This window comes from Panthera leo, chromosome B2 (assembly GCF_018350215.1).
Source record: "Panthera leo isolate Ple1 chromosome B2, P.leo_Ple1_pat1.1, whole genome shotgun sequence".
Taxonomy (NCBI): domain Eukaryota; kingdom Metazoa; phylum Chordata; class Mammalia; order Carnivora; family Felidae; genus Panthera; species Panthera leo.
The window spans coordinates 40,026,930-40,052,332 of NC_056683.1; the positions used below are offsets into that span (position 1 = coordinate 40,026,930).

At 52.7% G+C, this 25,403-nt stretch overlaps 1 protein-coding gene and 1 long non-coding RNA gene across 2 annotated transcripts in view; one reads left to right on the forward strand and one right to left on the reverse strand.

Moving 5' to 3' along the window:
• CB2H6orf132 (chromosome B2 C6orf132 homolog) overlaps positions 1-24,435 on the reverse strand; it is a 34,189-nt gene extending 9,754 nt beyond the window's left edge. Inside the window, exons 1-2 of the mRNA XM_042938752.1 lie at positions 24,135-24,435; positions 13,389-13,495 (exon numbers count right to left, since the gene is read on the reverse strand). Coding sequence (XP_042794686.1) covers positions 13,389-13,495; positions 24,135-24,279 — 252 coding nt within the window. The 5' untranslated portion in view covers positions 24,280-24,435. The remainder of the gene's footprint in view (positions 1-13,388; positions 13,496-24,134) is intronic.
• LOC122219913 lies at positions 12,967-24,326 on the forward strand. Its single transcript, XR_006202610.1, has 3 exons — positions 12,967-13,687; positions 23,042-23,145; positions 24,309-24,326. It is a non-coding gene; the product is annotated as an uncharacterized LOC122219913 (long non-coding RNA).
• Positions 24,436-25,403: the final 968 nt, after the last annotated feature.

Genomic DNA, 25,403 nt, shown 5'->3' on the forward strand with positions numbered 1-25,403 from the left:
AGGATTAGCTGAGCGCCTCCGACAGGATGGCAGAGGTGAAAGGGGCTAAGGGCACTGGCTTTGGAGCTAGACTGTCTGGATTTGAATTGCAGATCTAGCTGGAATTCCCAACTAGCTGTAGGACTAGTAATTCCCAACTAGCTGTAGGACTGTGCCAACTGGTTAAGCTCTCTGTGCCTCAGTTTCCCTATAAGGTAGTGATAAAAATAGAATTTACCTATTCTAGGGCAGGTGGGAGGATAAATGACACAATACACAAAAAGCACTCTGCTCCTGGCGTGTAGCGAAAGCCCATTAAATGTGAGCCCAGCAAACGTTATCACCAGGAGCCCTCACTGACCTGATGCTGTTTGGAGCAACCTACAGCCAAGCCCCTCAAAGGAAGATTTTTGTTTGCTCTCTTGTGAGGTGAGGTGAGGTGAGGTTGACCTTGGAGCCCAGGGACCTATGTGACCAATGTGAATCCCCCAAAGCTGGACACTTAGTAAGCCAAGTCGTTACTCACTGATGAGCCAATGGTGCTGACTCTCTGGGCTTAATGACCTAATAGCTTCAGATCTAAGACAGGAGATTCAAGAAAGATGTTTTGAAAATATCCATGAGAACCTGGGTTACAAAGGGCAACCTCAGAATTACCCTTTGGCCATCTGGGGGCCACAAACAACTCATCTCATTCTCAAAGAATTCTGAAGCTGAAATGACCTTGAGCCGTCATCTCTTGTCTGCCTCTTGGTAATTTTCTGCCTCTACTTGATTCACACGGCCACACACCTGTTTTCACATCTCTCAAACCCAGCGATCCAAACCGGGGGCAGGGACGGGGGCCAGCCCATCCGAGGAGTGTCTCCTAAGACCTTCTGAGATGCAACACACACACACACACACACACACACACACACACCACCGATTGTCTATTAACCTTCACCAAGTATGTACCCTCTGATTTTGATGAGGTGGGGGCCAGACCTTCAAAAGCCATGGTTGAGACTTCTGTTTACTCTTTTGAATATAATTGAAAAATAAAAAGACATGGGGATTCGGCATAGAAAGCCCGAGAGTCCATTTGTGCTCTGAATTTTGCCAGGGGTGTGACCTTGGCCAAGCAGTGGTGACGGCAATATCCAAGCATCATTTCTGTACCCACGGTGTGCCAGCACTAGGAGCTTTACCTATGTTATCTCCAGTCCCTTAACAGACCCAGGGTGCAAACCTAGGCCTCCCGACTTATCTTTTCTATAGATCACCCATGTTCTTCGCTTATAAAATGGAGATATTTCCTCCTTTGCAGGGCATTCTGAGGATCAAATGAGATAATATTCCTAACCCAGGAAGCCGGGGTTAGTTGAAGGGCTATGTCTTCCAATCTTCCTCTCCCACAAACGTGAACAAATTGTGAACAATCAAATATTTCTGGAATCCTTGAAACGCCTCCTGGGTCACACCAGGTGCTTAAGTATGATTCTGCGTAGAAGAGGGGGATGGGCGGACTTCATGGGCCAGAGATAGTACTGCCAACCCTACCCTTCGATCTTCAGGAACTCTGGAAATGCATTAGACTCCCAAGACCAGAGGATAAAAGCCTGTCTCATGAGCAGCCTTGGAAACAGCCGTGCGGGCAGAGGTCTGGCTTTTCAGGTCCCCCTGCCCCCACCGGCATGGGGGTCCCAGGACACGCCCACCATCTCACTGCACCGTTCCAGGTGCCATGGCCCTTCACTGTTCACCACCCTAGGGCACGTGCCTGAGTTCAACCTCATCTCCATCCAGCAGCTCCAAACCCCAGCTGGCCCTGCCCCTTCCCACTCACGCCCACATAGCCCCAGAGGCTCACTCAGCCGTGCGTGTCCGGGAGAGGCAAATACAAACCCGTGTTAACTTTCATCCTAGAAAAACAGACCCAGGAGGTGAGCTCCCTTTTCTCCCCAGGAAGACCCAGGCAGCTGGCATTGAGTGTCCCAGCTTGGATGGTGCCCTGTTTCAGTGTGCAAATAAATGCACAGGTGTAGACAGCATCCACCTCCGTGGGCGCTGAATTCCCCGATGTGAGAACCGAGGAAAGGCCTCCTTAAGAAGAGGGCTCGCGGGTGACACCTCTGTGCAGTGTGTGATCCTGATTGGATCTTGGGGTGGGGGTGGGGAGTGTGTGCCATGAAGAACGAGAGGATTGGCAATAACAATATAAACATGCATTAGACAATAGTATCATACCCATATTAAATTCCTGAATTTGGTAGTTGTGCAGAAAATGTCTGCTCTTAGGCCACACAGGCTAAAGTATTTAGGAGCGGAGGGACACAATGTCTCAGCTTACTCTTGGATGGTTCAGGAAGAAACAATGTGTCTACATCAAGGATGGAGGGAGCAATTGGCAAAATGCGGGAATCTGGGCGGAGGCTCTAGAGAGTTCTTCCTACTCTTCCTGCAACTTTTCCGCACACTAGGATTGGTTGAAAGAAAAAGTTACTTAATGCCAGTGATGCAATGGTAACCAATTGCCAATGCAATGGTAACTTTTATGTTAGATGTAGCTCACAATTAAAAAAGTTAAAGGGCGCCTGGGTGGCTCAGTCAGTTAAGCGTCTGACTTCGGCTCAGGTCATAATCTCAGGGTTCATGAGTTCGAGCCCTGCGTCCGGCTCTGTGCTGACAGCTGGGAGTCTGGAGCCTGCTTTGGATTCTGTGTCTCCATCTCTCTCTGCCCCTCCCCAGCTCATGCTTGCATTCTGTCTCATAAATAAAATTAAAAAATTTAAAATAAAAAATAAAAAAAGTTACAAGCAAAGATAAGACCATCAAAAAGAGAGAAGGTGAGAAGGTGCAGAGAGGGCCTCAGAGCATCTCTATCCTCCGGATATCAGCGCCTCACACCTTCTCCCTCCATCCCCAGTCCTTCCAGTCTCAGCAATAATAACAGCAGCCGCTGACTTCCTAGTACTTACTCTGCACCAGGTGCTCTTTCTGTGTTTTCTTTTTTTAGTATTTTTTAAGTGTTTATTTATTTTTGAGAGAGAGATTGTGAATGGGGGAGAGACAGAGAGAGAGAGGAGAACAGAGGGCTGGAAGAGGGCTCTGCGCTGACAGCAGCGAGTGCGATGTGAGGTTCGAACTCGGGAACTGTGAGATCATGACCTCAGGTGAAGTTGGATGCTCAATGAACTGAGCCACCCAGATGCCCCCGTTCTGTGTTTTCTGTCTCTTGACTCATTTACTTTCCATCACAACCTGATGACATAGGTGCTGTTATTGCTCCCTCCGTTTTACAGAAAAGGAAAGAGGCACAGAGAGGTTAAGTGACTTCCCCAAGGACACACAGCCAGTTATATCACGGTCTTTCCAGGCAACCCAGTCATCACCCACACGCCCCGCTTGTCACCCAACTTTGCCAGGCACTTCCTGGGGCCCTCCCTCTTGCCACCCCTCAAGCTCATCCCTTCTTCAGTCCTCACTGTCTTGTCTCTTACCCAGACAGATAGACAGACTACTGTCATCATCTCCAGATACTTCCCTGGCCTCTGCCTCACTCCATTCTTCAAACCTGATGCCAGGATGTTCTTTGTAAAATGGATCTCAAAGCAAGCCGCTTCCCTGCTCAGAAGCCTTCCATTGGTCCAGAGGATGAAATTCAAGCACCTTCGCATGGCATTTGAGACCTTTCGTAAGCTGTCCCCTTTGCAGCTCCTGCCATCTTCTCCCCCCCTACCCCACAATCCCTGGGCTCCAGCTAGTGGTTCTCATCCTTTTCCCATTCCAGTGCACGTGGGGACCCGACTCACTCATGAGCAAGTGGGCTCCTCGCAGCAAGGATCCTGGGTAAGCCAGAGACACCACCCTTTGGAGGTTCTGGGGGACGGTGAATAGCTTGAAAAAGCCCCTAGATGATTTGGTCACACCTTCCTCCCCCACCTGTTGAGAACCACTGCAGCTGCTTGGGATTCATTCCCATGTCTTCTTGGGTCTCCTGAGAGCAAGAGCCTTGCTCTTGCCCTGATGTTGCCTAGGATGCTCTTCTTGGCCTGGAAAACTCCTAGTTACCCTTTAAGCCCCAGATTAAATGCCCCTTGTCCATGAAGCCTTCCATGGAGTTAATTTCTCTACCCCGTGTCTTCCTGTGTGCACTATTATCACAGCTGACAATTATTTACGTGCCTACTATGTGCTAGGCATGATTATGAGTACCTCACATGTAGCAGCCCAGTAAGTCCCCATGGTGACCCTACGAGGCAGGTTGTTTGTATTTTACAGAAGAGGAATCTGAGGCACAGAGAGGCTAAGAGCATTGCCCAAGGGCACACAGCTAGTCAGCGGCAGGGCCAAAACTGGAACGTCAGGGCCTACCCTCTTTGCCACCATAGTATTGCCCTCACGCTTCTCCAGCACAGACAGAACCTGTCATAGGTGAGTGTAGTCTCTGCTGTCCAAGCCCAGTCTCCTGTTGGGTCAAGTAACAGCTAATTCTTTGTTCATGCTGAGCACAGAATGGACAACGCAACAAGTTCGTTACGTGACTGAAAGGTCGAAAGAGTGCAGGAGAGGTGGAAAGCCTGTGTTCTGGAGCCAACCCTACCACCATTCAACTCCGAGCAAAGTCACTTGTCTCTGGGCCTCCCTGCCTCGTTTGTAACCGCTTGCTAAGGGTCGCTTCAACCATGGTGCTCCGAATGCAGGCCCAGAAGGTGTCCTGCCTGTGACTCGGCTCACCCTCCGCCTGGTGGGCAGTGGCCTAGGCACTCGGGGCCGCATTTCCATGACAGGAGGCGCCGTTGTCTCCAGATGGTTCTCTGTCTGGAATAAAGGAGGAGTTCCGGAGCCACAGGGTGAGGCCAAGCGGGCAGGGCTGGGCTTGAGGTCACTGCTGACCTCAGACAAGGGACTTTGACTGCGGCAGTCAGTTGAGCTGGCCGCGCGCCACTCGGCGAGCTGGTCCTGAGAAAATGACAGGCCCATGCCCCAGGGTGCTGTTGACGTTGGAGGCTGGCATGCGTCTCAAACATACACAGAGGAGAGGGGCGTGTGGCACTTCGAGGATGGCAGCCCACATCAAGAGAGGGGCACGCCGACTTATGTGCGGAGAAACCAACCAGAGGCAGGCGAAAGATCCTCTGAGCACCCCCTCTGCCCGCTGGCAGCCGGCCATGGCCACGCCCCTCCCGGCGTGACCGCGCCCCCCCCCCCCCCCCCCCCCCCGGTCATGGCCACGCCCCTCCCTGCTCTGCAGCCTGAGAGTGTTCCCCGCTTTAATGCCTGGGGCAGAGTCCAGCCCTGGCTCTGCCAGGTGGGGCATTCCACCTGAAACTGGGCCTCAGCCCCTCCCTGTCCCAACACCGGGACAACGCCTAGAAGCTAAGATCATTGATCATCTCACTCGCCCTGTTCACACAGGGTGCAAGTCAGCTCCGTGGCTCAGTCAAGCAGCCCTTTCCAAAGCATCACAGCCTAGTATATTGGAAAGCTATCCAGCAATGATTAGTTGCCGGGGAGGCTGGGGGCGGGGGCACCACTCCAAGAATATTTCTTTTTCTTTTCTTCCTTATACGTGTCTCTATTTCTCAGTTCTTAACAATGAACTTCTGTTTCCTTCATAATTAAAAAAAAAATCCAATACAATAGTTATTTTTTTTTAAATATGAACTTGGGGCACCTGACTAGCTCAGTCGGTAGAGCATGAAACTCTTTTTTTTTTTTTTTTTTTAATGCTTATTTATTTTTGAGAGAGACAGAGCATGAGCATGAGCATGAGCAGGGGAGGGGCAGAGAGAGAGGGAGGGAGACACAGTCTCCAAAGCAGGCTCCAGGCTCTGAGCTGTCAGCACAGAGCCCAACCCAGGCTAGAACTCATGAACCGCGAGATCATGACCTGAGCCAAAGTCAGACACCCAACCGACTGAGCCACCCAGGCGCCCCCAACTCTTGATCTCAGGGTCATGAGTTCAAGCCCCATGTTAGGAGTGGAGCCTACTTAACACAACACAACACAAAACAAAACAAAAAACACAACATAAACTTTGGAGTCAGGCAGACCAGACTGGCAATCTTAATTTAACTCCATCATCTCAAAGGAATCAAAGAGGTATCTGACACACGGTCAGTGCTCAGTAAGTGTGCCCCTCTCTCGCCTTCTAAGGATCGGTTTTCTTATTTGTAAGATGGAGATTTCCCACTTCCCTTGGGTTTGTTAGGACACCAGAGGTCACCACATACCTAAAGAGATCCTGCAGAGTTAGTAGTCAAGAAAGGTAATTTCCCCTAGCCTCTCTTCTCTCAGGTCCTAACATAGCTCAGGGGGTAGCGGTGGCCCAAGAACTTGGAGACTGCTCCAGGCACAGCCTCCAGGGTGTCTCTAGTTGAATCCTGAGACAGGTGCTTCCCTGTGGTTAGGGTCCCCTACTACCCTTGACTACAAATGTTTCAGAGTTGAGAAGGAGGAAGGGCAAAAAACACTCACTATTTGAGGGTAGGTTATCTTCCCTTTAAAGTTTTAGGGAGTCAGAGCCCCACCAAGGGCTCAGGGGGACAGGGCTTGCCCCACTGACGGCTACAGCCCTACCCTCTTGCCCTCCTCATGCCTGGGACACATACATCCTCATGCCTGGGATTCCTCAAAATCCAGCCAAACCCGAAGGGTGGGTCACCAAGGGCTTGGCCAATGGGCAACACATGGTTGACCTTGGGCGTGGGCCAGCTCTGAGTCTTAGCTGCACATTGTGGTAATAATGCAAGCCTCCTCACCACAGTGCTCCTGGAGCTTGGTTGGGGCACCTAACAAGGGGGGTGTGGATCTGCAGGGGTAAGGGAAATGACCCTGAGTCAGATTTAGAATGGGCCATGATTGAGGGAACCACTGTTGTCTGCGGGAGCAGGGGGATGGAACCCCAGAGTGAGAGCCATAGGGAACCCCCCTCCGGGTACTCAAAGCCCCCAGCTGGTGAAGCCCAGCTAGTTGCTGCTTGGCTTTGACCAGCAGTGTGAGGGTAGGGGGTGCTGGCCAGGGGCAGGACGTAGAGGGTCAAGAAGGTCAACTGTGTGTTCTCCACAGAGACGCTTCTCTGAAGTGGGGCGCCAGTGAGCATTTTCTAAAAGAGCTTGATTTCTTCCTCCACTGTGGCCTCTACCTTCTGCCACAGCTCAAACTCCCTCCTGGGGGTCAGAGAAGAATCTCTACTAACGAGGTCATCTTTCTCTGAGCCTACCGGCTATCCCAAACTGCTCTTGGACGCAAGGCCCTGCCCCTAGACTCTGTGCTGTGGGGGCCCTGCTTTGGTTCTCTACAGGGAGAAGAGTCCATGGGATCAGGCGGACATGCCCTTGGAGCCCATACCACCCCCATCTTGACCTTGCCCCAGGCACAAAGGCCCCTAGACACACCCCCATGCCCACTTAAATGGCCCCGAGTCCACTTCTAGGCTTCCTCCCCAGTTAGTCCTCCTGAGTGCGGCCCAAGTGGGGGCTACGCATATCCCTGAGCCCATAAAGTGGCCAAGGGGGTGCTGTCTGTGGGGAGGAGGGGGGTGGAAAGGTTCAAGGCGAGGCCCTCACTGTGAGGGAAGGAGCCAGGTGGGTAGAGGAGGCAGTGGGCTCCCATGGGCGTGGGAGGCTCCATGCGTACTCCATCCTGTACCCCCACCCAAATAGTCCTCCCTCACCTCGAAATCCTTCCAGCTAACATCAGCCACATGAATCAGCCAAAAACCAATCATGACTGCCCTGCCAGGCTCACCCCAAGGAGCTCAAGCCCCAACCCCAAAGGGAGCCTGGGCCTTGAGTTCAGAGATGAGCTGAAAGGGGGGCAGAGTGGAAAGCAGAAATCCAGCTGACTCTGAGCTTCCAGGTGCAGGGGAAGAGGGGGGAGGGACCCAGAGCGGGTAGAGCTTCTTCCCCTGAGCCCAGCCTGACACCTCCCCAGGCACAGCCAGGCCTGCCTGACTCACAGGGTGGAGTGACCCAGGAAGCTCTCACCGCCTGGGGCACCCCTGGGGACCTGTCCAGCCAGTTTCCCTATATTTGCCACACTGACATTTAATTTTTAATTCCTCATATGCGTCACCCTGGAGATGGTTTGATTCAGACTAGGGGAGGGCAAGAGGGAGCCCCAGAGAGAAGTACAAGCTTCTCACTACTGGCTGTTCGATCAGCTCAGCTCTGGAAAGCTTGGGCAAGTTCTGGCTTGAGTCTTAGGTCCAGCCTCCCATCAGGGGTAGCAGTAAGTGGAGACAAAGGATCCTTCCTCAACTCAGCCCAGGCCCATGGTGGCATGGACAGGACTGGATTGGGAGGAAACCAAGGCTCAGGTTTTGTTTCTGCCTCTACTGAGCTGTGTAACCTGGGCAGGACCCTCCCTATCCCAGGCCTCAGTTTTCTCATTCTTTATTTTATTTTATTTTATTTGTTATTATTTTATTTTATTTGTTATTATTTTTTTCAAGACAGAGCATGATCAGAGGAGGGGCAGAGAGAGAGGGAGACACAGAATCCAAAGCAGGCTCTAGGTTCTAAGCTTTCAGCACAGACCCTGATGCAGGGCTCGAACCCACAAACACGAGATCGTGACCTGAGCTGAAGTCGGGCACTCAACTGACTGAGCCACCCAGGCGCCCCATGTTTTCTCATTCTGATGAGTGCCAGGGTCCTCCCCACTTCTGGGGTTTGGTGATTTTTTTTTTTTTAAGTTTATTTATTTTGAGAAAGAGGGAGTGAGCGAGCACAGATGGGGGAGGGGGAGAGAGAGAGGGAGAGAGAGAGAATCCCAGGCAGGCTCCACACTGTCAGCACAGAGCCCAATGCGGGGCTAGAACAAACGAGCCACGAGATCATGACCTGAGCAGAAGTTGGACACTTAACCGACTGAGCCACCCAGGCGCCCCTGAAGCTTGGTGATACTGACCCACATCTCAGGGCCCTCAGAGCAGGAAGCAGTGTGGCTGGAACACCCACTTTTCAGCAGTGGAAACAGAGCTCAAGCAGTGGTCCATGTGTTGTGAGGGGCCTGGCTTCTTGTGGGGGGCCTCCTGCATCACCATTAGGAGTTATTTTAACACAGAAAGTCACAGCTGGGGAGACCCTGAACGACCACGTGGTATAACCCCCATTGATGGGTGAGGAGCCAGAGGCCCAAGGAGAGGAAGGTCTTGGCCTTTCCTGCAGCCCAGCGGCAGAGCCAGACCAGTGCCAGCTACTCGAGGATCAGTTGGGTCCCATCCCAGTCACCAAGGGATCCAGAGGTGCTTTTCATAACTGGCTTTTGGCTACCAGCTGCCTGTGAAAGTATTCCTTAGTTCTCTGCCCCTCCGTCTCAAGCAGAGTGAGGAAACGCCAGGAAGAGCATGGGCCTTGCTGGGCCTGTTACCTGGTTTCTTGGGCACTGCTGACTTGTGCCTCCCCTGCCCCGGGGTAGCCTGGCCTAGGAGGTGCCCTCTGAGAATGGGAAGGGAAGCTGGGGAGTGGTGAGGCCCGCCTGGCAGGGACAGTGTCAGGCAGGGCTTGGGCACCGGCCCAGCTCCCCACCCACCTTGACTTGGCGGGGCTGTGGGGGCGGGCTGCGCACACGTGTGTATCTGTGTGTGAACCCACACCCACGAGGACCTCGTCCTCCTGGTTCTCATTCTCACAGCCTCCTGTCCCAGCTGGAAGAAAGCAAACGACCGTGTCCAGAACCTAAGGGAGAGGAGTTGGGTGCCCCTGCATCCAGGAGCAGATGATGAAAGACGAGGTTGAGGCTGCTCTGTTATCTTGTGACCTGGATCAGGAGCACAGGGATGTCCCCAGGATATGAGCCATCAGGCTAAGGGTTCCTAGTCTAGAGGTTCATCACTGGGGGGCTTCTGGGGGCCCCAGAGGGGCCTCTGCTGAAATTATAAGCAAAATTGCACTTATGTGGTCCACAGACTCATCAAGGTCTCAAAGGAGTCTATGACCCCAAAGAGGCAAGAGACCCTGGTGTCCAGTAGGCTCCAGATGCTGGGCAGGGGTTCAGAGAGGCAGGCGGGGGAGATGCAGGTGGCCTGCAGGCTGGTGCTGGGAGGGAAGAAAAAAGCTTCTGGATTGTGGCTGGAGGGCAGAACAGGAGGGCCTGAATAGAACTTGGATCCTGGAGCCTGGCTGTGGGACTCCAGATCCCAGCATTGCCGCTCATGAGCTGTGTGACCCTAAGCAAGTTACTTTCCCATTCTGTGCTCCAATTTCCCCATCTGTAAAATGGGAATTAACAACAGCGCCTTCCTGACGGGGTGGCTCTGTCGACTCTGTTAACACACTGGAGACACTTGAAACGGTGCCCGAGACACCGTAAGTGCTGGGGAGGGGGAGGGGCGGGGGGTGTTAGCCCCGATCACATGGTCATGCCCCTGGATGGGACCTCCCAAGCTGCTTCCCCTGCCTTTGCCTGTTCAGCCGGCACTGAAGGCAAGGGGTGAACTTCCCCTTTTAGGGTTGAATTCCTGCCTCTGAGAAATGAGGCTGGTGTGGACCCGATGAGTTTCTGTCGTCAACTCATCAGGACTTTCGTTCTCTTGCCCTCACCAGCTAGGGGCTGTGGATTTGCTGGGGAGAAGTCCCCCACCCCGTCTCCTGATTGGCTTAGAGCCTGGCCTGGAGGACTGGGCCCCAGAAAACGGTCTTGGATCTCCAGGCCTGACCAGCCAGCCAAGCCCACTCCAGTGTTTCCCCCTCCCCCTGCCCTCCATCAACTCCCCCCATGCCCCCCCAGCCTTCGGCTCAGCCGGAGGTCTGCTGCAGTCCCCCAAGCACACCTTGAAGGGCCCAAACCAGAAGAGAGGCGGGCAGAACTGCTGGGACACGCCCTTATTACCGAAGGACCGGAAGTGGGTGTGTCGGGTAGAGGCTTTCGGCCAATCAGAACAAACTCAGTGTGCCGCATTCACTATAACCCTTCAGTGGCTGGAGCCCCTCATGGGCAACAGTCATTTCTTTCAGTATTTTAACAACCAGAACGGGTATGGGTGGGTCTGTGTCTTGGGGGTGGGTGAGGGGAGAGGATCTAATTCACCATCAGCAACGGAAGATCTCAAAATTATTTCATCTGCATTTATGGGGGCAATGACCCCTGTAGACAGTTTTATGCATCCCTAGAAACATAGGGGCTGACTCATTTGCTTTATACCTTTTTGTCGGTGGTGTTGTACTTCCTATATTTGTCTATAACGTCCATAAGTTGCAGAAAATAAATTACCCAAAGCTGTATTCCCAGAGGCCTGTGAGTCAGCCCTCCACATACAGGCCTTAGGGTTGCCACAAGGAGGATGTAAGACTCGGTCTCTCCCACCTAGAATCTCAGGGTCGGGTTGGTAAGGTTGGACAAACCAAAAAAATCAGGTGATGGAGAGGGAGGTAGTTGGCCAGGATGTGTTAGCGATCAGATGCCTTGCTAGTCTCCGTGGCACGAATCCTCATGGCCGGCAGTGATAATGTTGCCCCAACCAGGAACCAGTCCTGACAGACAGGAGCCAACCTGGAATTCATGGGGCTGTTTAGGCTCTAGACCTGGGCCACTATACTACAGTCCAATACAGTAGCCACTGGCCCCAGTGAAATGTCACTAGTCAGAAGTGGGATGCATATATTCTTTTTTTTTTTTTAAGTTTATTTATTCATTTTGAGAGAGAGAGTGAGCCTGAGCCAGAGAGGGGCAGAGAGAGAGACGGAGGCAGGAATTGCAAGCAGGTTCCACACTGACAGTGAAGAGCCTGATGCGGGGCTCGAACTCACAAACTGTGAGATCATGCCCTGAGCTGAAACCAAGAGTGATGGCTTAACTGACCGAGCCACCCAGGCTCCCCATGTTCTAAGTGTAGTACATCAGTGCAAAGACTTAGTATGAAAAAACGAATGTAAAACATCTCAGTTAACACTAATTAAATGTTGACATGACAATCTTTTGAATATATCGGATTAAGTTAAATATATTATTAAAATTAATCTTGCCTATTTCTTTTTAAAAGTTTTTTTCAATGTTTATTTATTTTTGAGAGAGAAAGAGAAACTGAGCATGAGCGGGGGAGGAGCAGAGAGAGAGGGAGGCACAGAATCTGAAGCAGGCTCCAGGCTCCGAGCTGTCAGCAGAGAGCCCAACACGGGGCTTGAACTCACGAACCGTGTTATCGTGACCTGAGCCGAGGTTGGATGCTTAACTGACTGAGCCACCCAGGCGCCCCTAATCTTGCCTATTTCTTTTTACTTTCAGTGCAGTTCTAGAACATTTTATTTTTTATTTTATTTATTCATTTATTTTTTTAAACCTTATTAAAATTTTTTTTCACATTTATTTATTTTCAAGACCATGCGAGAGACAGAGTGCAAGCAGTGGAGGGGCAGACAGAGGGAGACACAGAATCCGAAGCAGGCTCCAGGCTCTGAGCTATCAGGCCAGAGCCCAATGCGGGGCTCGAACTCATGAACCATGAGATCATGACCCAAGCCAAAGTCGGACGCTTAACCTACTGAGCCACTCAGGTGCCCCAGTTACTAGAAAATTTTAAATGACATATGGGGCTTGTGTTATATTTCTATTGGACAGTGCTGGTCTATACTATCCCAGAAAACCCAGGAACTTGTATCACAGTAAATAGAACCAATCAGCAGTTATTTTGAATCTATCTCTCTTGGGAAAAAAGGAAAAAAAAAAAAAAAAAAAAGAGCCCAACCATGGCTCCAGAAGGGAGTTTTTGGTTTCCTGTGATTGCAGACCCACAAACAATTATTTCATCTGCATTTATGGGGGCAATGGGGACAAAAAAAAAAAAAAAAAGAGAGCCCAACCACGGCTCCAGAAGGGAGTTTTTGGTTTCCTGTGATTGCAGACCCACAAAAAATTATTTCATCTGCATTATTCATATGCATCTGTCCCCGATGTCCTTCTCCCAAGGGTCACTGCTATTTGTCCTTTAAGACAGCTCAGGGGTTACTTCTTCCGGGAAGTCCTCCTGACCACCTGTGGCTGGATTGGCTGCCTGTTCTCTGACCTATGTTGCAACAATGTTTACTCATTCTTGTCCTTCCCTGAGAGCTGGCTCAGTCACCTCTGTGTGCCTCTGTCCAATGCAAGGCCTGGTACGGAGCAGGCAGTGGTCGATGCAGAGCATGAATACGAATCCTGCTTGGCTAGAGGCACCCATCTCTGCATTGCCACTGCACACAAGGTCCCTGTAACCTCTCCTTGGGTTTCAACACGGAGGAGCAGACCCACCGCCCCAGTCTCAGCCTTCCTGCTATGAGTCTCAACCATGCCTCCTCCCAGAAGCCACCCTGGTTGGCAGCAGGAAGGAAGCAAATGGACAGACGGTGAGGCTGATGTCCCCTTGGGCTAGGGCAGGTGGGGCTGCCTCCTCTGTGGCCTGTCTAGAGCAGACTCCCACACCCCAGTGCAGAACCGTACTCACAAGTGGAAGGAAGGTCAGCAGGGGCCGAACTCTTGGCCGAGCTTTCAGTGTGGCTGTCCCTGACTCACTCACAGAGTCAAACCGATTATCTCCATAATAGATCCCACCTGGAGGAGACAAGTGCAGGAGGCCGTGAGCTGGTGATCAAAGGCATGTGGGACAACTGAGTCAGCCTGCCCCGCAGTTCCAAGGGAGGAGAGCCAGGCTCTGCATTTGGCCCATCTGACTCAGCTCAGCACCTCTTACATAACAAGATCCTGTCAAGTGTTTGAACTTCTAATCTGGAACCAGCAGAGCAGGTGAGGTCACCTGCTGTCCCCAGTGGCCCCAGCACCTTCTGGACTGGGGTGCTGGGGCCCACCTTCTGGGCTCCTCTAACACAAGATTTCCTTAGCGCCCCCACAAACCATCAGCGGTGTGAACATGGCTCCATTTGTTTTACCGTCGAGGGCAGGGCAGAAAGACAGTAGGGCCCATGTGACCTAGTACAAATCCCCAGCTCAGCCACTCTCTGGCAGTGTTGTTTAAGCTCTCTGGGCCTTAGATTTCCTATCTGTACAATGGGAGTGATGTTAGTGCCAACCTTATAGGACTGTTATGAGGAGTCGGTGTGGTCAACACATAGTAAGTGCTCAACAGACACGGTCCCTTCCCCTGTAGGAAGACGCTGCAAAGGCCTTTCTCTTCCTCTGGTTCCTGGGTCTGTGTTCTGGGCTGTTTCTGTAGCAGTGGGGAGGGTGTGAGAAGCCATTCATATTTTCTCAACCAACCTTCCTCATGACCCTTAATGCTCATTGAAAAGGATTTCACAGGGGCGCCTGGGTGGCTCAGTCGGTTGAGCGTCCGACTTCAGCTCAGGTCACGATCTCACGGTCCGTGAGTTCGAGCCCCGCGTCGGGCTCTGGGCTGATGGCTCAGAGCCTGGAGCCTGCTTCCGATTCTGTGTCTCCTTCTCTCTCTGCCCCTCCCCCATTCATGCTCTGTCTCTCTCTGTCTCAAAAATAAATAAAAATGTTAAAAAAAAAAAAAAAAAGAAAAGGATTTCACAGCCTACCCCAGGTTCACACTGTCACCTCCGAGAAGCAGGGGTCCCTGTGGACGCCCGACTCTGTCGGTCATGAGCAAGGAAGGCTTTCACCCATTTAAGGGGGCACGAAGGACTTTCTGTTCCTCTTACAGCCAAAGGGGAAAGAGAAGAAAGGTCAAAATCCTGAGTAACCAGAATCCTAGAACTGGAACATTGAACAAATTGTGATTACTTTTCCCTTTGCACTTGACTTCAGGGGCAAAAATTGCAAGAAGGCCAAAAGATTTATTCAAGAAAGACTGGGCTTCTCAGGGGGGTCCCGAGATCAGAATACATTCACCCCAAATTCCAACACCTACAGCCACAGCCCTGTCTCTATGTGAGGATCTGGGTTTTGAATGTGACATAAAGGATCCTGAGAATGTCACAGGAACTTGACACAGAGCCCTTTGGGTGCCGCCCTATCAGGCAGAGAGTGGCTGGTGCATTCAAGATTCTCCACCTCTCAACAGGGGCCTAAATGGTGAGTTCTCTGTGCCGTGCGCCCCGCATGTCCCAGAAACTGCAGTTCCCAGCAGTGCCCTGCCCCCCACCCTCCAGGCAGACACGGCTGTCTATTCCCTCCCAGACTCCACACCTGAGACCAGAGATGAAGCTCCCAGGGAGCAGGTGGGGGAAGAAGAGAGGAGGGATAAGAGTGCAGGTTTGGCCCAGTCAGAAACCAGAGAAGTAGAGATAATGGGAAAACTCAATAGCTCCCACTAAAGCCCGCCTGATTCTCTCTGGCTTCCCAGAGTCTGTGTGTTGACACTAGGATCTCCTGGGACATTCCCTAGATAGTGCTGTGTGGACACCAAAGTTCTAAATTCCACGTGTGTGATATGGCTGCTGGGCCCTTAACAGGACTAGGGGTGGGGTGGGGTTAACACAGGGATAGTGAGAGAGGCATCTCACAGGCTGACCTTTTTCTAATCATTTCATCTCTGCACTCGTGTTGGGATCTATGCAGCCTCCTCGCTACAGCTGAATTATCAGGATATCGGTGGCTAGTGTTATTGTGTGCCCGGGAGCTTTAGAAGGGGAGCAACCTGGCAAGATCACTGTAATAGTCGTGATAATATAATATTAGATAAAACTTATTGAGCAATTTCATTTTTTTTTTAATGTTTATTGTTGAAAGAGAGAGAGATGGAGAGAGAGAAAGAGAGAGAACGACCAGGGGAAGGGCAGAGAGACAGGGCGACAGAGAATCCCAAGCAGGCTCTCCGAGGAGCCCAACACGGGGCCCAAACCCACAAGCCATAAGATGATGGTCTGAGCTGAAACCAAGGGTCGGATGCTTCACCAACGGAGCCACCCAGGAGCCCCTTACAGAGCAACTTTAATGGGCCAGGCACGGTTCTAAGCATCTTGCTCACCATTAATTCACTTAATTTTAAAAATAGTTCCGTGCAATTGGTAATCATCATCCCCATTTTACAGATGAGGAAACTGGGGCACAGAGAGGTCTAATCACTTGCCCAAAGTCTCAGAGTAAGTGGTGAAGCGGGGGTTCCTGTTCCAGGGCTGATCTCCGAACCATTACAGGCACTGCTTCCAGAGCAGGGAATCCTAATCCTGCGTGTACAGGGTGTGGATGGGAGGACGGGCTGTGAGGGGCACGGGGCTATCTGAGGGTAAGGGAGGCTTGGCTGGAGCCCCGGAGCGGCTCTGGGGGTGAAGGAGTTTGCCCCTGGCCATGCGCAGGCCAGGGCCGAGCCGAATCTGACCCCCACGCGGACTCTGGCGCAGACACCCTAACCACCTCGCAGATTCCACGGCTATAACTACCTCATAGATTCCATGACTCAGCCCTGACTGGGAGGCACTGTTGTCTTGGTCTGTGGTTGTTTTCACAAGGCGGACTGGAGGCAAGTGCCGGACTGGGGCACCTCTTGGAAATCCAGTTGGATTCCCCAGCTCTAAGAAGTGTGCCTGGGGTCAGGGCAGGACATGTGGTGACCGAAGCAGAGTCAGTGCGGTGTGATGTGAGAAAGACTCCACTGGCCATTGCTGGCTTTGAAGATGGAAGGGGCCGTGAGCCAAGGAAGGCAGGCGGCCTCTAGAAGCTGGAGAAGCTGAGAAAACAGGTTTTCCTCTACAACCTCCAGGAAGGAAGAGTCTTGTGGGCACTTTAATGTTAGCCCAGTGAGACCACTGTCAGACTTCTGACGACAGAACTTAAGATAATAAGTTTATGTTGTTTTAAGACAAAAAAGAGAGATGTGGCTAGAATCTGACAGACTTTCCCTGGGGCCCTCATACCTGGGCTCTGTTCCTGACTGGTAAAGGCCCACCAGCAGGTGAAGCAAGAGTGGCCACCACCATGAGCTAGGCCCTCCACGAGTTCAAGTCAGGGCTAGGCCTTTCCAAACCTCAAGGTCAAGGTCCAAACTAAACAGAAGGACGATTGAGTCCAACTTTGGGGACTTTCCTCTGAAGTAAATGAACTTGGCTCTAATCACAGTATCGGTGATGCTAGAATGGGCTTTCCTGAGAAGCAGCCCCCTCATCAACTGACGAGATAAAGGAGGGCCAGGCCACCTCTTGAAGCAGGAAGGGAAAGTGAGGAGGTGAAGGGAGTGAGAAAGAGGAGGGTGGACGACGTGCCCTCTGAAGACACAATGAGACTGCTCAATAAGAAAAGATGCTATCCTAGGGTCTTGTCCACCCTGAAACCTGGAAACTCCCTCTGTCTGTCTTTTTACTCGATCCCTTACCCACTGGAAGAGTCTTTGGGGATCGGGGAGGTCACAGCCCAGAGATACACCTGAGTCCCAGTGGGACTCAGAAGGCAGGAAAGTGGAGAGAACCACCATAGACCCAGAAGCTTCCAGAGAAAGGGGGCACTTTCAGGAAACCCCAGGAGCAATTCCAGCAACCAGGAAGCCTTGGGAGACCCTGGGAGCAGGCTCTGAGCAGAGCCTGAGCCCCAGGTGGACCACAGCCCTGTCAAGATACAAACAAGCCTCTGTGTTTGGCAAACTCCTCTAAAGAGAACCAAGTGATAAAGGAGGAAATTCCGATCTGCCTCCATGTACCCAGACTTCATCATTAAAACAGTCCCAGCTTCCCTCCAAATGAAAGCCTCTAAGAAGATTGGACACGGGATCCCTTTGCGTTTGGTTACATTTCTCTCTCACAGATTGACAGGAAACAAAGGCAGCTTTTCATTTACACTTCCTCAAGGATTTGAGTTCACGTAAATACCACCTAATATCCAAAAACCTGGTTCAAAAATAACTCTGGGTGGCCACACCTGTTTCAGCAGGAAGACTTCCCCTCAGACATCAACCTGGGGACGGCAGCTCCCCTTCTCCACGGCCCCACCTAGAAGAACCTGATGCTGCCATCGGGCCAAGGGGTATTTACATGGAGGCTGAGGCTGCCTGGGCTCTGAGAAGGCCAAGGCAAAGCAAGGAGACACCCAGGCAGGCCACAGCTCTTCAGCCGGGAGGGGGAGGCAGGATGGTGTGGGGTCCAGGCTGCTGGTTTAGTGCCCAGATGAACGTGACTCAGTCCCTGCTCCGTCCCTTATTAACTGTGGGGCCCCGGGCATGTCGCTAGATCTCCCGAGGCCGCTTCCTCATGTCTGTAAATGTGAGCGATGATCCCTGCCGGGTGGGCTGGGGTAAGGCTGAATGACAGATAAACTGTGTAACAGGTGAGCACAGCGCCTAGCAGATCGTTTCTGCTCAGTAACTGGGAGGGCTGCCTATCACCATCACCATCATCATCACCATCATCATCATCATCATCATCATCATCATCATCATCACTATTAGCATCATGGCACTCCCTCTGCCCCACCTTAGCTGGCTCTACCAAGGGTTTGGCTCTGAGCTTGAATCGGGGTGTGTCACTGGCAAATTAAGGGTAAATAACCTGTATCCATGGGTGACAGCCACGGGGAGGGTGGCCCTTTGCTCTCTTGTTGAAGAGAATTCTGAGTCCAGACATTTGGGGCTGCTCTTTGCATATGGAAGACCCAGAGAGGGTAGGGCTGGCTCAGGGTCACAGAACATCAGTTGCCTGGACCCAAACAAGGTGCCTGACTTGTAGCGCTGGGCTCGGGGCACAAATGATGCAGGGCTTTACATTCGCATGGCTTGCTGCCTCTCCCCAAACTGGTTCTCTTCGTGTGTGTGCATGTGTGTGCGCGTGCGCGTGCCCGCGCAGTGGCGTGGAGGCGGGGTGGCCAGCTTTGGGGAAGCTGCGGGCTGAGCACAGCTCTTGCCTCCCTTCCAGCCCTCGCTTTCTCCCATTCTTGCCCAAAGGAGCAGCCTCTCACTGGCTCTTTGGCATTTCTTTGCTCACGGAGTTCAGGGTTGAAAGCCTGTTAAAATGCCCTTCCTCCCTTAGTCCCAAAGCTGCCTGGAGATCTCTATGGAGGCGAGGTTTGGGACCACCATTTCTCTCTTTCCCCAAATCCCAGACAAGTCCAAACTACAGGTAAAATTAATAATAAAAATGCAAATGTCTATAAGCTAGGCATGATTCTACATTCCCATTCACAAGCTTTGGGGGAGGCACTCTTATTATTCCCATTTTGCAGATGAGGAAACTGAGGTTCAGAGAGGCTAAGGCCCTGCCTGAGGTTCCACGGCTGGTGAGTCAAGCCCAGGCAACCCGGTCACAGCTAGCACAGCAGGGAAAGAATGCAGGGATCCAGCATCTTTTCCCTCTGTCTCCTGTTTTTCCAGAGACTCAAAATGCAGTGCCGCCTAAAAGAAACAAATGGACCTAGGTATCAGTCTGGGGTCACACGGCAGCCCCCCTATGTATTGCCTGAGGACTTCTGAGCCCTTTCTCAGGCTGTTTCCCCACGTGTCAAATGAGGATCATTACTCCTATGTTGCAAGAAGCCTCCCAAAATCAGAGGAGGGAAAGGAGCTGGCAGGGATGAGAGGAGGGCTGGGGTGATGGTGCGGGGCTCCAAATCGCCAGGAGCCCCCAAATGGCCCTGAGAACACTGGCACGGGTCTGATCCCAGAGGTTTAGGAAGGGTGGGACTGTAGCTGAGGGCATTTGTTGCCTTGACACAGAATAATCCAGAACCCAAAAACAGACCCCCCTCCTCCGCCCCACTGAGGTGGAGCGTCCAATCCTTGGCCACTAAAGACCCCCAGCCTTTCAGGGAAGCAGCAGGTGGGCCCCACAAAGGTAACCCACAAATGACGTTAATGAGGCCCCTTCCTTGCTAATTAACAGGTCCACATGACAGGAACCTGAAAAGGCCAGTCTGTCCCAGCAAGCCCCAGCAGGCCTGACCCAGGCACCAGAGAGAGGCCTTTGTCCAAGGACAGAGGGGACGCTGAAGGTTGGGCTGGGCTGGAGCAGGAAGCCACAGGTAGAGGAGCGGGGGACAGAGAGGGAGGGGCCTTGGGGACTGGAGGGGGCGGCACCTGGGCCAGCCCTCTGCTTCCTAGCTAGGACATGCTACTCAGAATAAGGTCTGCAAACCTGGGGACTCACTGGAAATGCAGTCTCCCCCCATCCCAAACCTACCGCATCAGAATCTGATCTTAACAAGGTCCCAGGTGACTGGATGCGCTTTAGTATTTGAGCTGCCCTGAGCTGAAATGACTTTGTGTCATTTTTCCTCAAGTAAGTTCAGTAAATAACTAATCATCGTCATCATCATCATCATCGTGACATTATTGTTATTGTTACCAATTCACTGGCTGGGAGAGAAGGAGCACCCCGTAGCTGGTCTACTGTGGCTTTCTGGAGTTGAACCACAGGGACTAGAGAAGCTTATATAATGGGCGTGTGTGTGTGTGTGTGTGTGTGTGTGTGTGTGTGTGTGTGTGCACTGACCTGCCAGCAAACTACACACACCTCCAGGGGACAGGCGTAAACAACAGTCTCCTTCACACCCCTGCAAGGCACAGGTCAACTCTCAGGTCAGCTCTTGGGAGCCTGGTGCCAGCCTGGCCCAACAGGAAGTATGTACTCAGATCCTGGGGTTCATGGCTTCCTACCTTTTAGTCTGGCCTGAGACACAAGGTCAGGGGACCCCAGGAGAGGGATGCCGGAACCAGCAGCCACAGTAGGGAGCATTAGGGTTCTCCTGACAAGGAGCTGGCTACAGTCCCTACGCATTTATTTAGACCTGCAGAAAGTCCTAAGGGGAAAGAGAATAGCCGCGCCCCATCTAGGGAAGGAAACCCCACAAATCTCACGTCTCCCTGTACAAAAGAATCACCGGACCGCTGGTGAAACATCCAGACTCAGGGCCCTAGCCCAGCAATTCTGACTTGTGTGCCTGACTAGGACCCTGAGGAATCTGCATTTTTAAATAAGTGTCCTAGGTGGTTGTCACAAAAACAATTTACATTTAGAGGAACAAAGCAAGAAATAGAGTCCTCCAGCAAGTGGAATGACCCATTGCTGCCTGGCGTGGGGTGGGTGGGGGTGGGGAATAAAGAAGCTTGGCTAATTAATCCAAGAGCTAAGACTGCCTTCTTTCTGGCTGCTGCAGCCCAACCCTAATCAAGGAAATTTGCAAAGATCCACATCTCTGCTGTCTCAGGCACTTAAAAAAACAATTGTGTGTCCTTTAAGGATCCCTGGAGGGGGTGGGGGGTGGGGAGGCAGTAGGCTTAATTAGGACTGCATTTGCATTAAGTGAAACTCTCCTGATAGTTATTAGAATATACATTAAGGAAACTGTTTAAAGACAAACACACCGGTCACCACCTTCACATGACTGTTTGCATTCTACCCACTGCACCGTGCCTACCCTTCTGCCAACAGATTTTTACATGGCTGTAGTCACAGAGCAATCACTTACGCCTTAATCCTCTCACATCCCTCCACACTGATTTTGCCCCTCCATTCCACCGGCTCTCTAAGGCCGAATACCACCTGCATCGCAGAGAATGTTACAGACTCAGAGATGCTATGGAAGACGAATCCCAAGCCCTCTGAGACCTTCAGGTGGCCACTTCATGCCTCAGTTTCCTCTGGTCTACGGCAGTGTTAGGAAGAGGAGCTAAAGGAGGCAACGGCAGGAAGTGCTCGGAGTCAGATGACCTGATAACTGATAATAATAAAGCATGTAATAGTGTCATCTTTTTTTTTTCTGTAAAGACCCAGCTAGTAAATATTTTTGGCTTTGTGAGCCATACAGTCTCTGCTGAGGCTACTAGAAAATACCATCATAGCATGAACGCAGCCTTAGACAATATGTAAACGATGGGCATGACTGGCTGTTTTAATAAAACTTTATTTATGAAAACAGGCCAAGGGCCAGATTTCAGCCAGGGCTATAATTTGCCAGTTTTTGCTTTAGGGCTTTTCTTTTTAAGGGTCTTCAAAGCACTGCCATGTACAAACGTCAAGCAGCCATTCTGTAGACAGACTGGCCATCATCCCCATTTCACAGAAGAAAAAACTGAGGCCCAGGGAGTGGGTGGAGGCACGACTGTAGGGCAGGTCTGATATCTCCATCCCATCAAGGAATCCCCAACACTGGCCCCTCCTGTCCCAACTCCAAGCACTTGTCCTGTTCAGCAGGGAAGAGGACCTTGGCCACACCCACCAGCACCCTGGGGAACAACCCCGGAAACACTGGGGAGCCATCCTGCTGGGGGCATGTTTGTTTCCACTCCTCTACATGCAGGGTGCGACCAGGCTGAGTCAGCTGGAGGCCCTGCCCTGCCCTGGGGATGGGAGGAGCTGCCCCCCCACCCCCTTGCACTCCAGCCCTGCCCAGGCTGGTGAAGCCTGGGCACGATGCCCCCACTTCTCTCACCAGCACGACCGATCCCCACCAGCAGCCTGAGCAGTGCAGGCAAAAATAGAGGAAGTGTCTAAGGCATTTCTGAGGTCTCCCCTTAGGAAAGGAGTGTGGTGGGGGAGGCATGGTGGGAAACACGTTCTCCAGCAGGTGCCCCTCAAGTCAAATTCACCTCCCACCAAATAAATTCTTCAAGCCGGCTAAGAGTGTGGTCTCTGGAGCACAACAGCCGGGTTCAAATATCGGCTCTGCCTCCTGAGGGAAGTTTTGGGGTAACGGAAGTGTCCTCAAATCGAATTGCGATGGTTGCACAGCTCAGCAAATCTACTAATAATCATTGAGTTGTACACTTAACAAAATCCTGGCTCAGCCACGTGAAGCTGTGTGATCTTGGGCACGTTACTTAATCTGGCCGTGCCTCTGTCTCCCCATCTGACAAACAGGAATTATAATACCTGTATCATCGACCAGATGGGGAGTCCTAGATGAGGGTCCAACAAGTCAACAACGTAAGAACTTTAGAATGGTACCTTGCACCTGACAAGGGGTCAGTGTTTGCGACACAGGCTTGCAGAGGTGTTAGTAAGTTCCTGAGCTGTGGCTCCAGACCGCTCTGCCCCTTCTAGCCTCTGCTCTTGATGTTTGTTCTGCAAAATGCTGGATGCCCTTCCCTCTCAGCTCAAATGCTAGTTCCAATCAGAGGTCATCTCTCTCCTCTGCTCCTTATGCACCTAATTTTTTTATAGCAAAGACTCAGAAAGGGCTAAATGGCATATGGTTAGCTCTGTTTACCCCTGTTGGGCCAGGAAGAGGTGACATTTTGTTTGTCCTGCTCCTGTCCAGGTGCTTTGTGTCTCAGCTATGACAACCTGGGTGCTGAGCGGAATCCAACAGCAGGGGCCCAGGCTATAACTTCCTCTGTGGGCCGTGGTATAGTGGCCATAAAGGTCAGTGGAGGTAACGGGGTGACAATGAAGGCAGGTGAGCTAAAGCAGGGATGGGGGGTCTTCTTTGGGCCCAGAGCCTCAGCCCATACACAAGAAGTCAATTCCTGTCCCCATCCCACTGGTTTCCCCTCAGTTACAGGGGATGCAAATTGCAAAAAGATGCAAAGATAAGGTAACCCACAGCCAGAGCCCCGGGGCGGGGGGGGGGGGGGGGGGGGGGGGGGGGGGGGGGTTGCTGGGCCAGCATAGTGTTTTCAGATCCCTGCAGAGGTACAACACCCTGACTCAAGGGCTCAGAGGCGGCTGGCAATCAGGAAGGACTTCCTTGGCCTCCTCTGTCCCATTGTGGGCTCCTGGGTCTGAGCCCGTAGACAACCCCAGGCTCCAGGCTGACCCGGTAAGAGCCCATGACCCCAGAAAGCGACTCTGGTGTCTTGCACAGACCGGTGTCTTCCTAGCCATGGCTTCTGTTGATTTTTCCTGGGCCTCCCCTGTGCAGAGTCCAGAGTTGCAGCGCCCAGATAGCAAGCAGCCCCCTCTCTTTGCCTAAGACCTGGGCCGGGAGAGGAACAGAGGAAGCAGAAATGGTGAAGGCTGAAGGGACAGCTGGGGGGCGAGGCGGGGGGGGGGGGGACGCTTCTGACTCTATAGCGCTGCCAGGGAAGGGTAGGCACTACAAACCCTAGGAAGCCTTTCTGACAATAACACAGACCTAACTTCCACCGGGAGGGGAAGAGGGGATGATCACCTCGGAAGAGGGGCTAGCGTCCGCCGCGAGAGGCAAGCGTCTCCCCCTTCCCGGCACCTCTGCCCCGCCGGCCCTTTCCCAGGACAGCCGGGCCGCGCCGCCTCCCCCTCCCGGCAGCGCCTATCCGGCCCGTCCACAGGTTGCAACGTGTTCCTTCCCTCCGCGCCGAGCCGCGCCTCCCGCCCTTCTCGCCGCGCGGGCCGCCTGCCGGCCCGCGGGCCACCACCCCGGGCCCGCTTACCGAAGTCCCGGATCCCCTCCTCCGGGGCCTCCTGGGTGAAAATCCAGGGGGGGTTGGTGGCGTAGAGGGAGGTGCTGGGGGGGTTGGAGTGCTTCTTGCCGAAGAGTTTGCTGAAGGTGCCCTGCACCGTCTGGTTCTTTTTCATGCTGCCTGCGGCCCCGCGGCCCCGGGAAGGACCTCCCCTCCCTCGGCCTGCCCTGTCCCGGACCGAACTCCGCACCGTCTCCCCCAGGGGCCGCTACCAGGCCATGTCCCCCGCCGGGCTCCCGGCCCGCGCACCGGCGACAGGTGCTGCGGGCGCCGCCGCTCGCCTGGAAATGCGAGCTACCTGGACAGGTAAGAGGCTGCCGCTGAGACCCGGCCCCGCCCCGCCGCCGCAGCGGCCGCCCCGCCGCCCAACTCCCCAGGCCGCATTCCTGCCTGCCTCCTTCTACAACAGGCCATTGTTGGCACGGCCCGGTGGGCTGGGGACCTCGCCCAGCCCACGCCCAGCATGGAAGACGAGCCACCGGCCTCCCTCAGGTCCCCCTCCTGGCCCTCCTCCTCCACCCCTTTTCCTCCTGGGGAAAGGAGGAGGCGGGCAAGTTTCCTGCTTCTAAAGAGATTCATGACCAGGTCAACGTGGGTGCCTGGGGGAAACGGGTGGCCAAAGCCAGCAGGTTGCAGGGTCCTACAGGCCCTCCAAAATGTGGGCCGTGAGCCCTCGATGGATGTAAGGAGGTGCCCATCGGAAAAAAGGTAAAGGGGGGAAAGCAATGAACGAGTGTTCCTATCTGATGACAAAGGTGGAAAAATATCCACAGTGACCGAGCTCCAAAGAGAATCGTGGGATGACTAAATCTTGGCATTTTTGTTTACATCAGATTCTTTTGGGGGGATGCCTGGGTGGCTCAATTGGTTGAATGTGTCTGACCCTTGATCTCTGCTCAGGTCATGATGCTAGGGTCTTGAGTTCCAATCCCGCCTGGGGCTCTGCTGGGGCTCTGCAGTGATGTAGCATGGATTCTCTCTTTCCCTCTCTCTCTCTGCCCCTCCCCAACTTTTGAATGCTCACTTGCTCAGGCGCACCCTCTCTCTCTCAAAATAAATAGATTTTTGAAAATTCTCTTTTTCTTTTCTATGAAGTTAAGTGAATATGATTTTTAAAAACTCAAGGTGAGGGGCCCCTGGGTGGCTCAGTCGGTTAAGCGTCTGACTTCCGCTCGGGTCATGATCTCGCGGTCTGTAGGTTCGAGCCCCGCGTCGGGCTCTGTGCTGACAGCTCAGAGC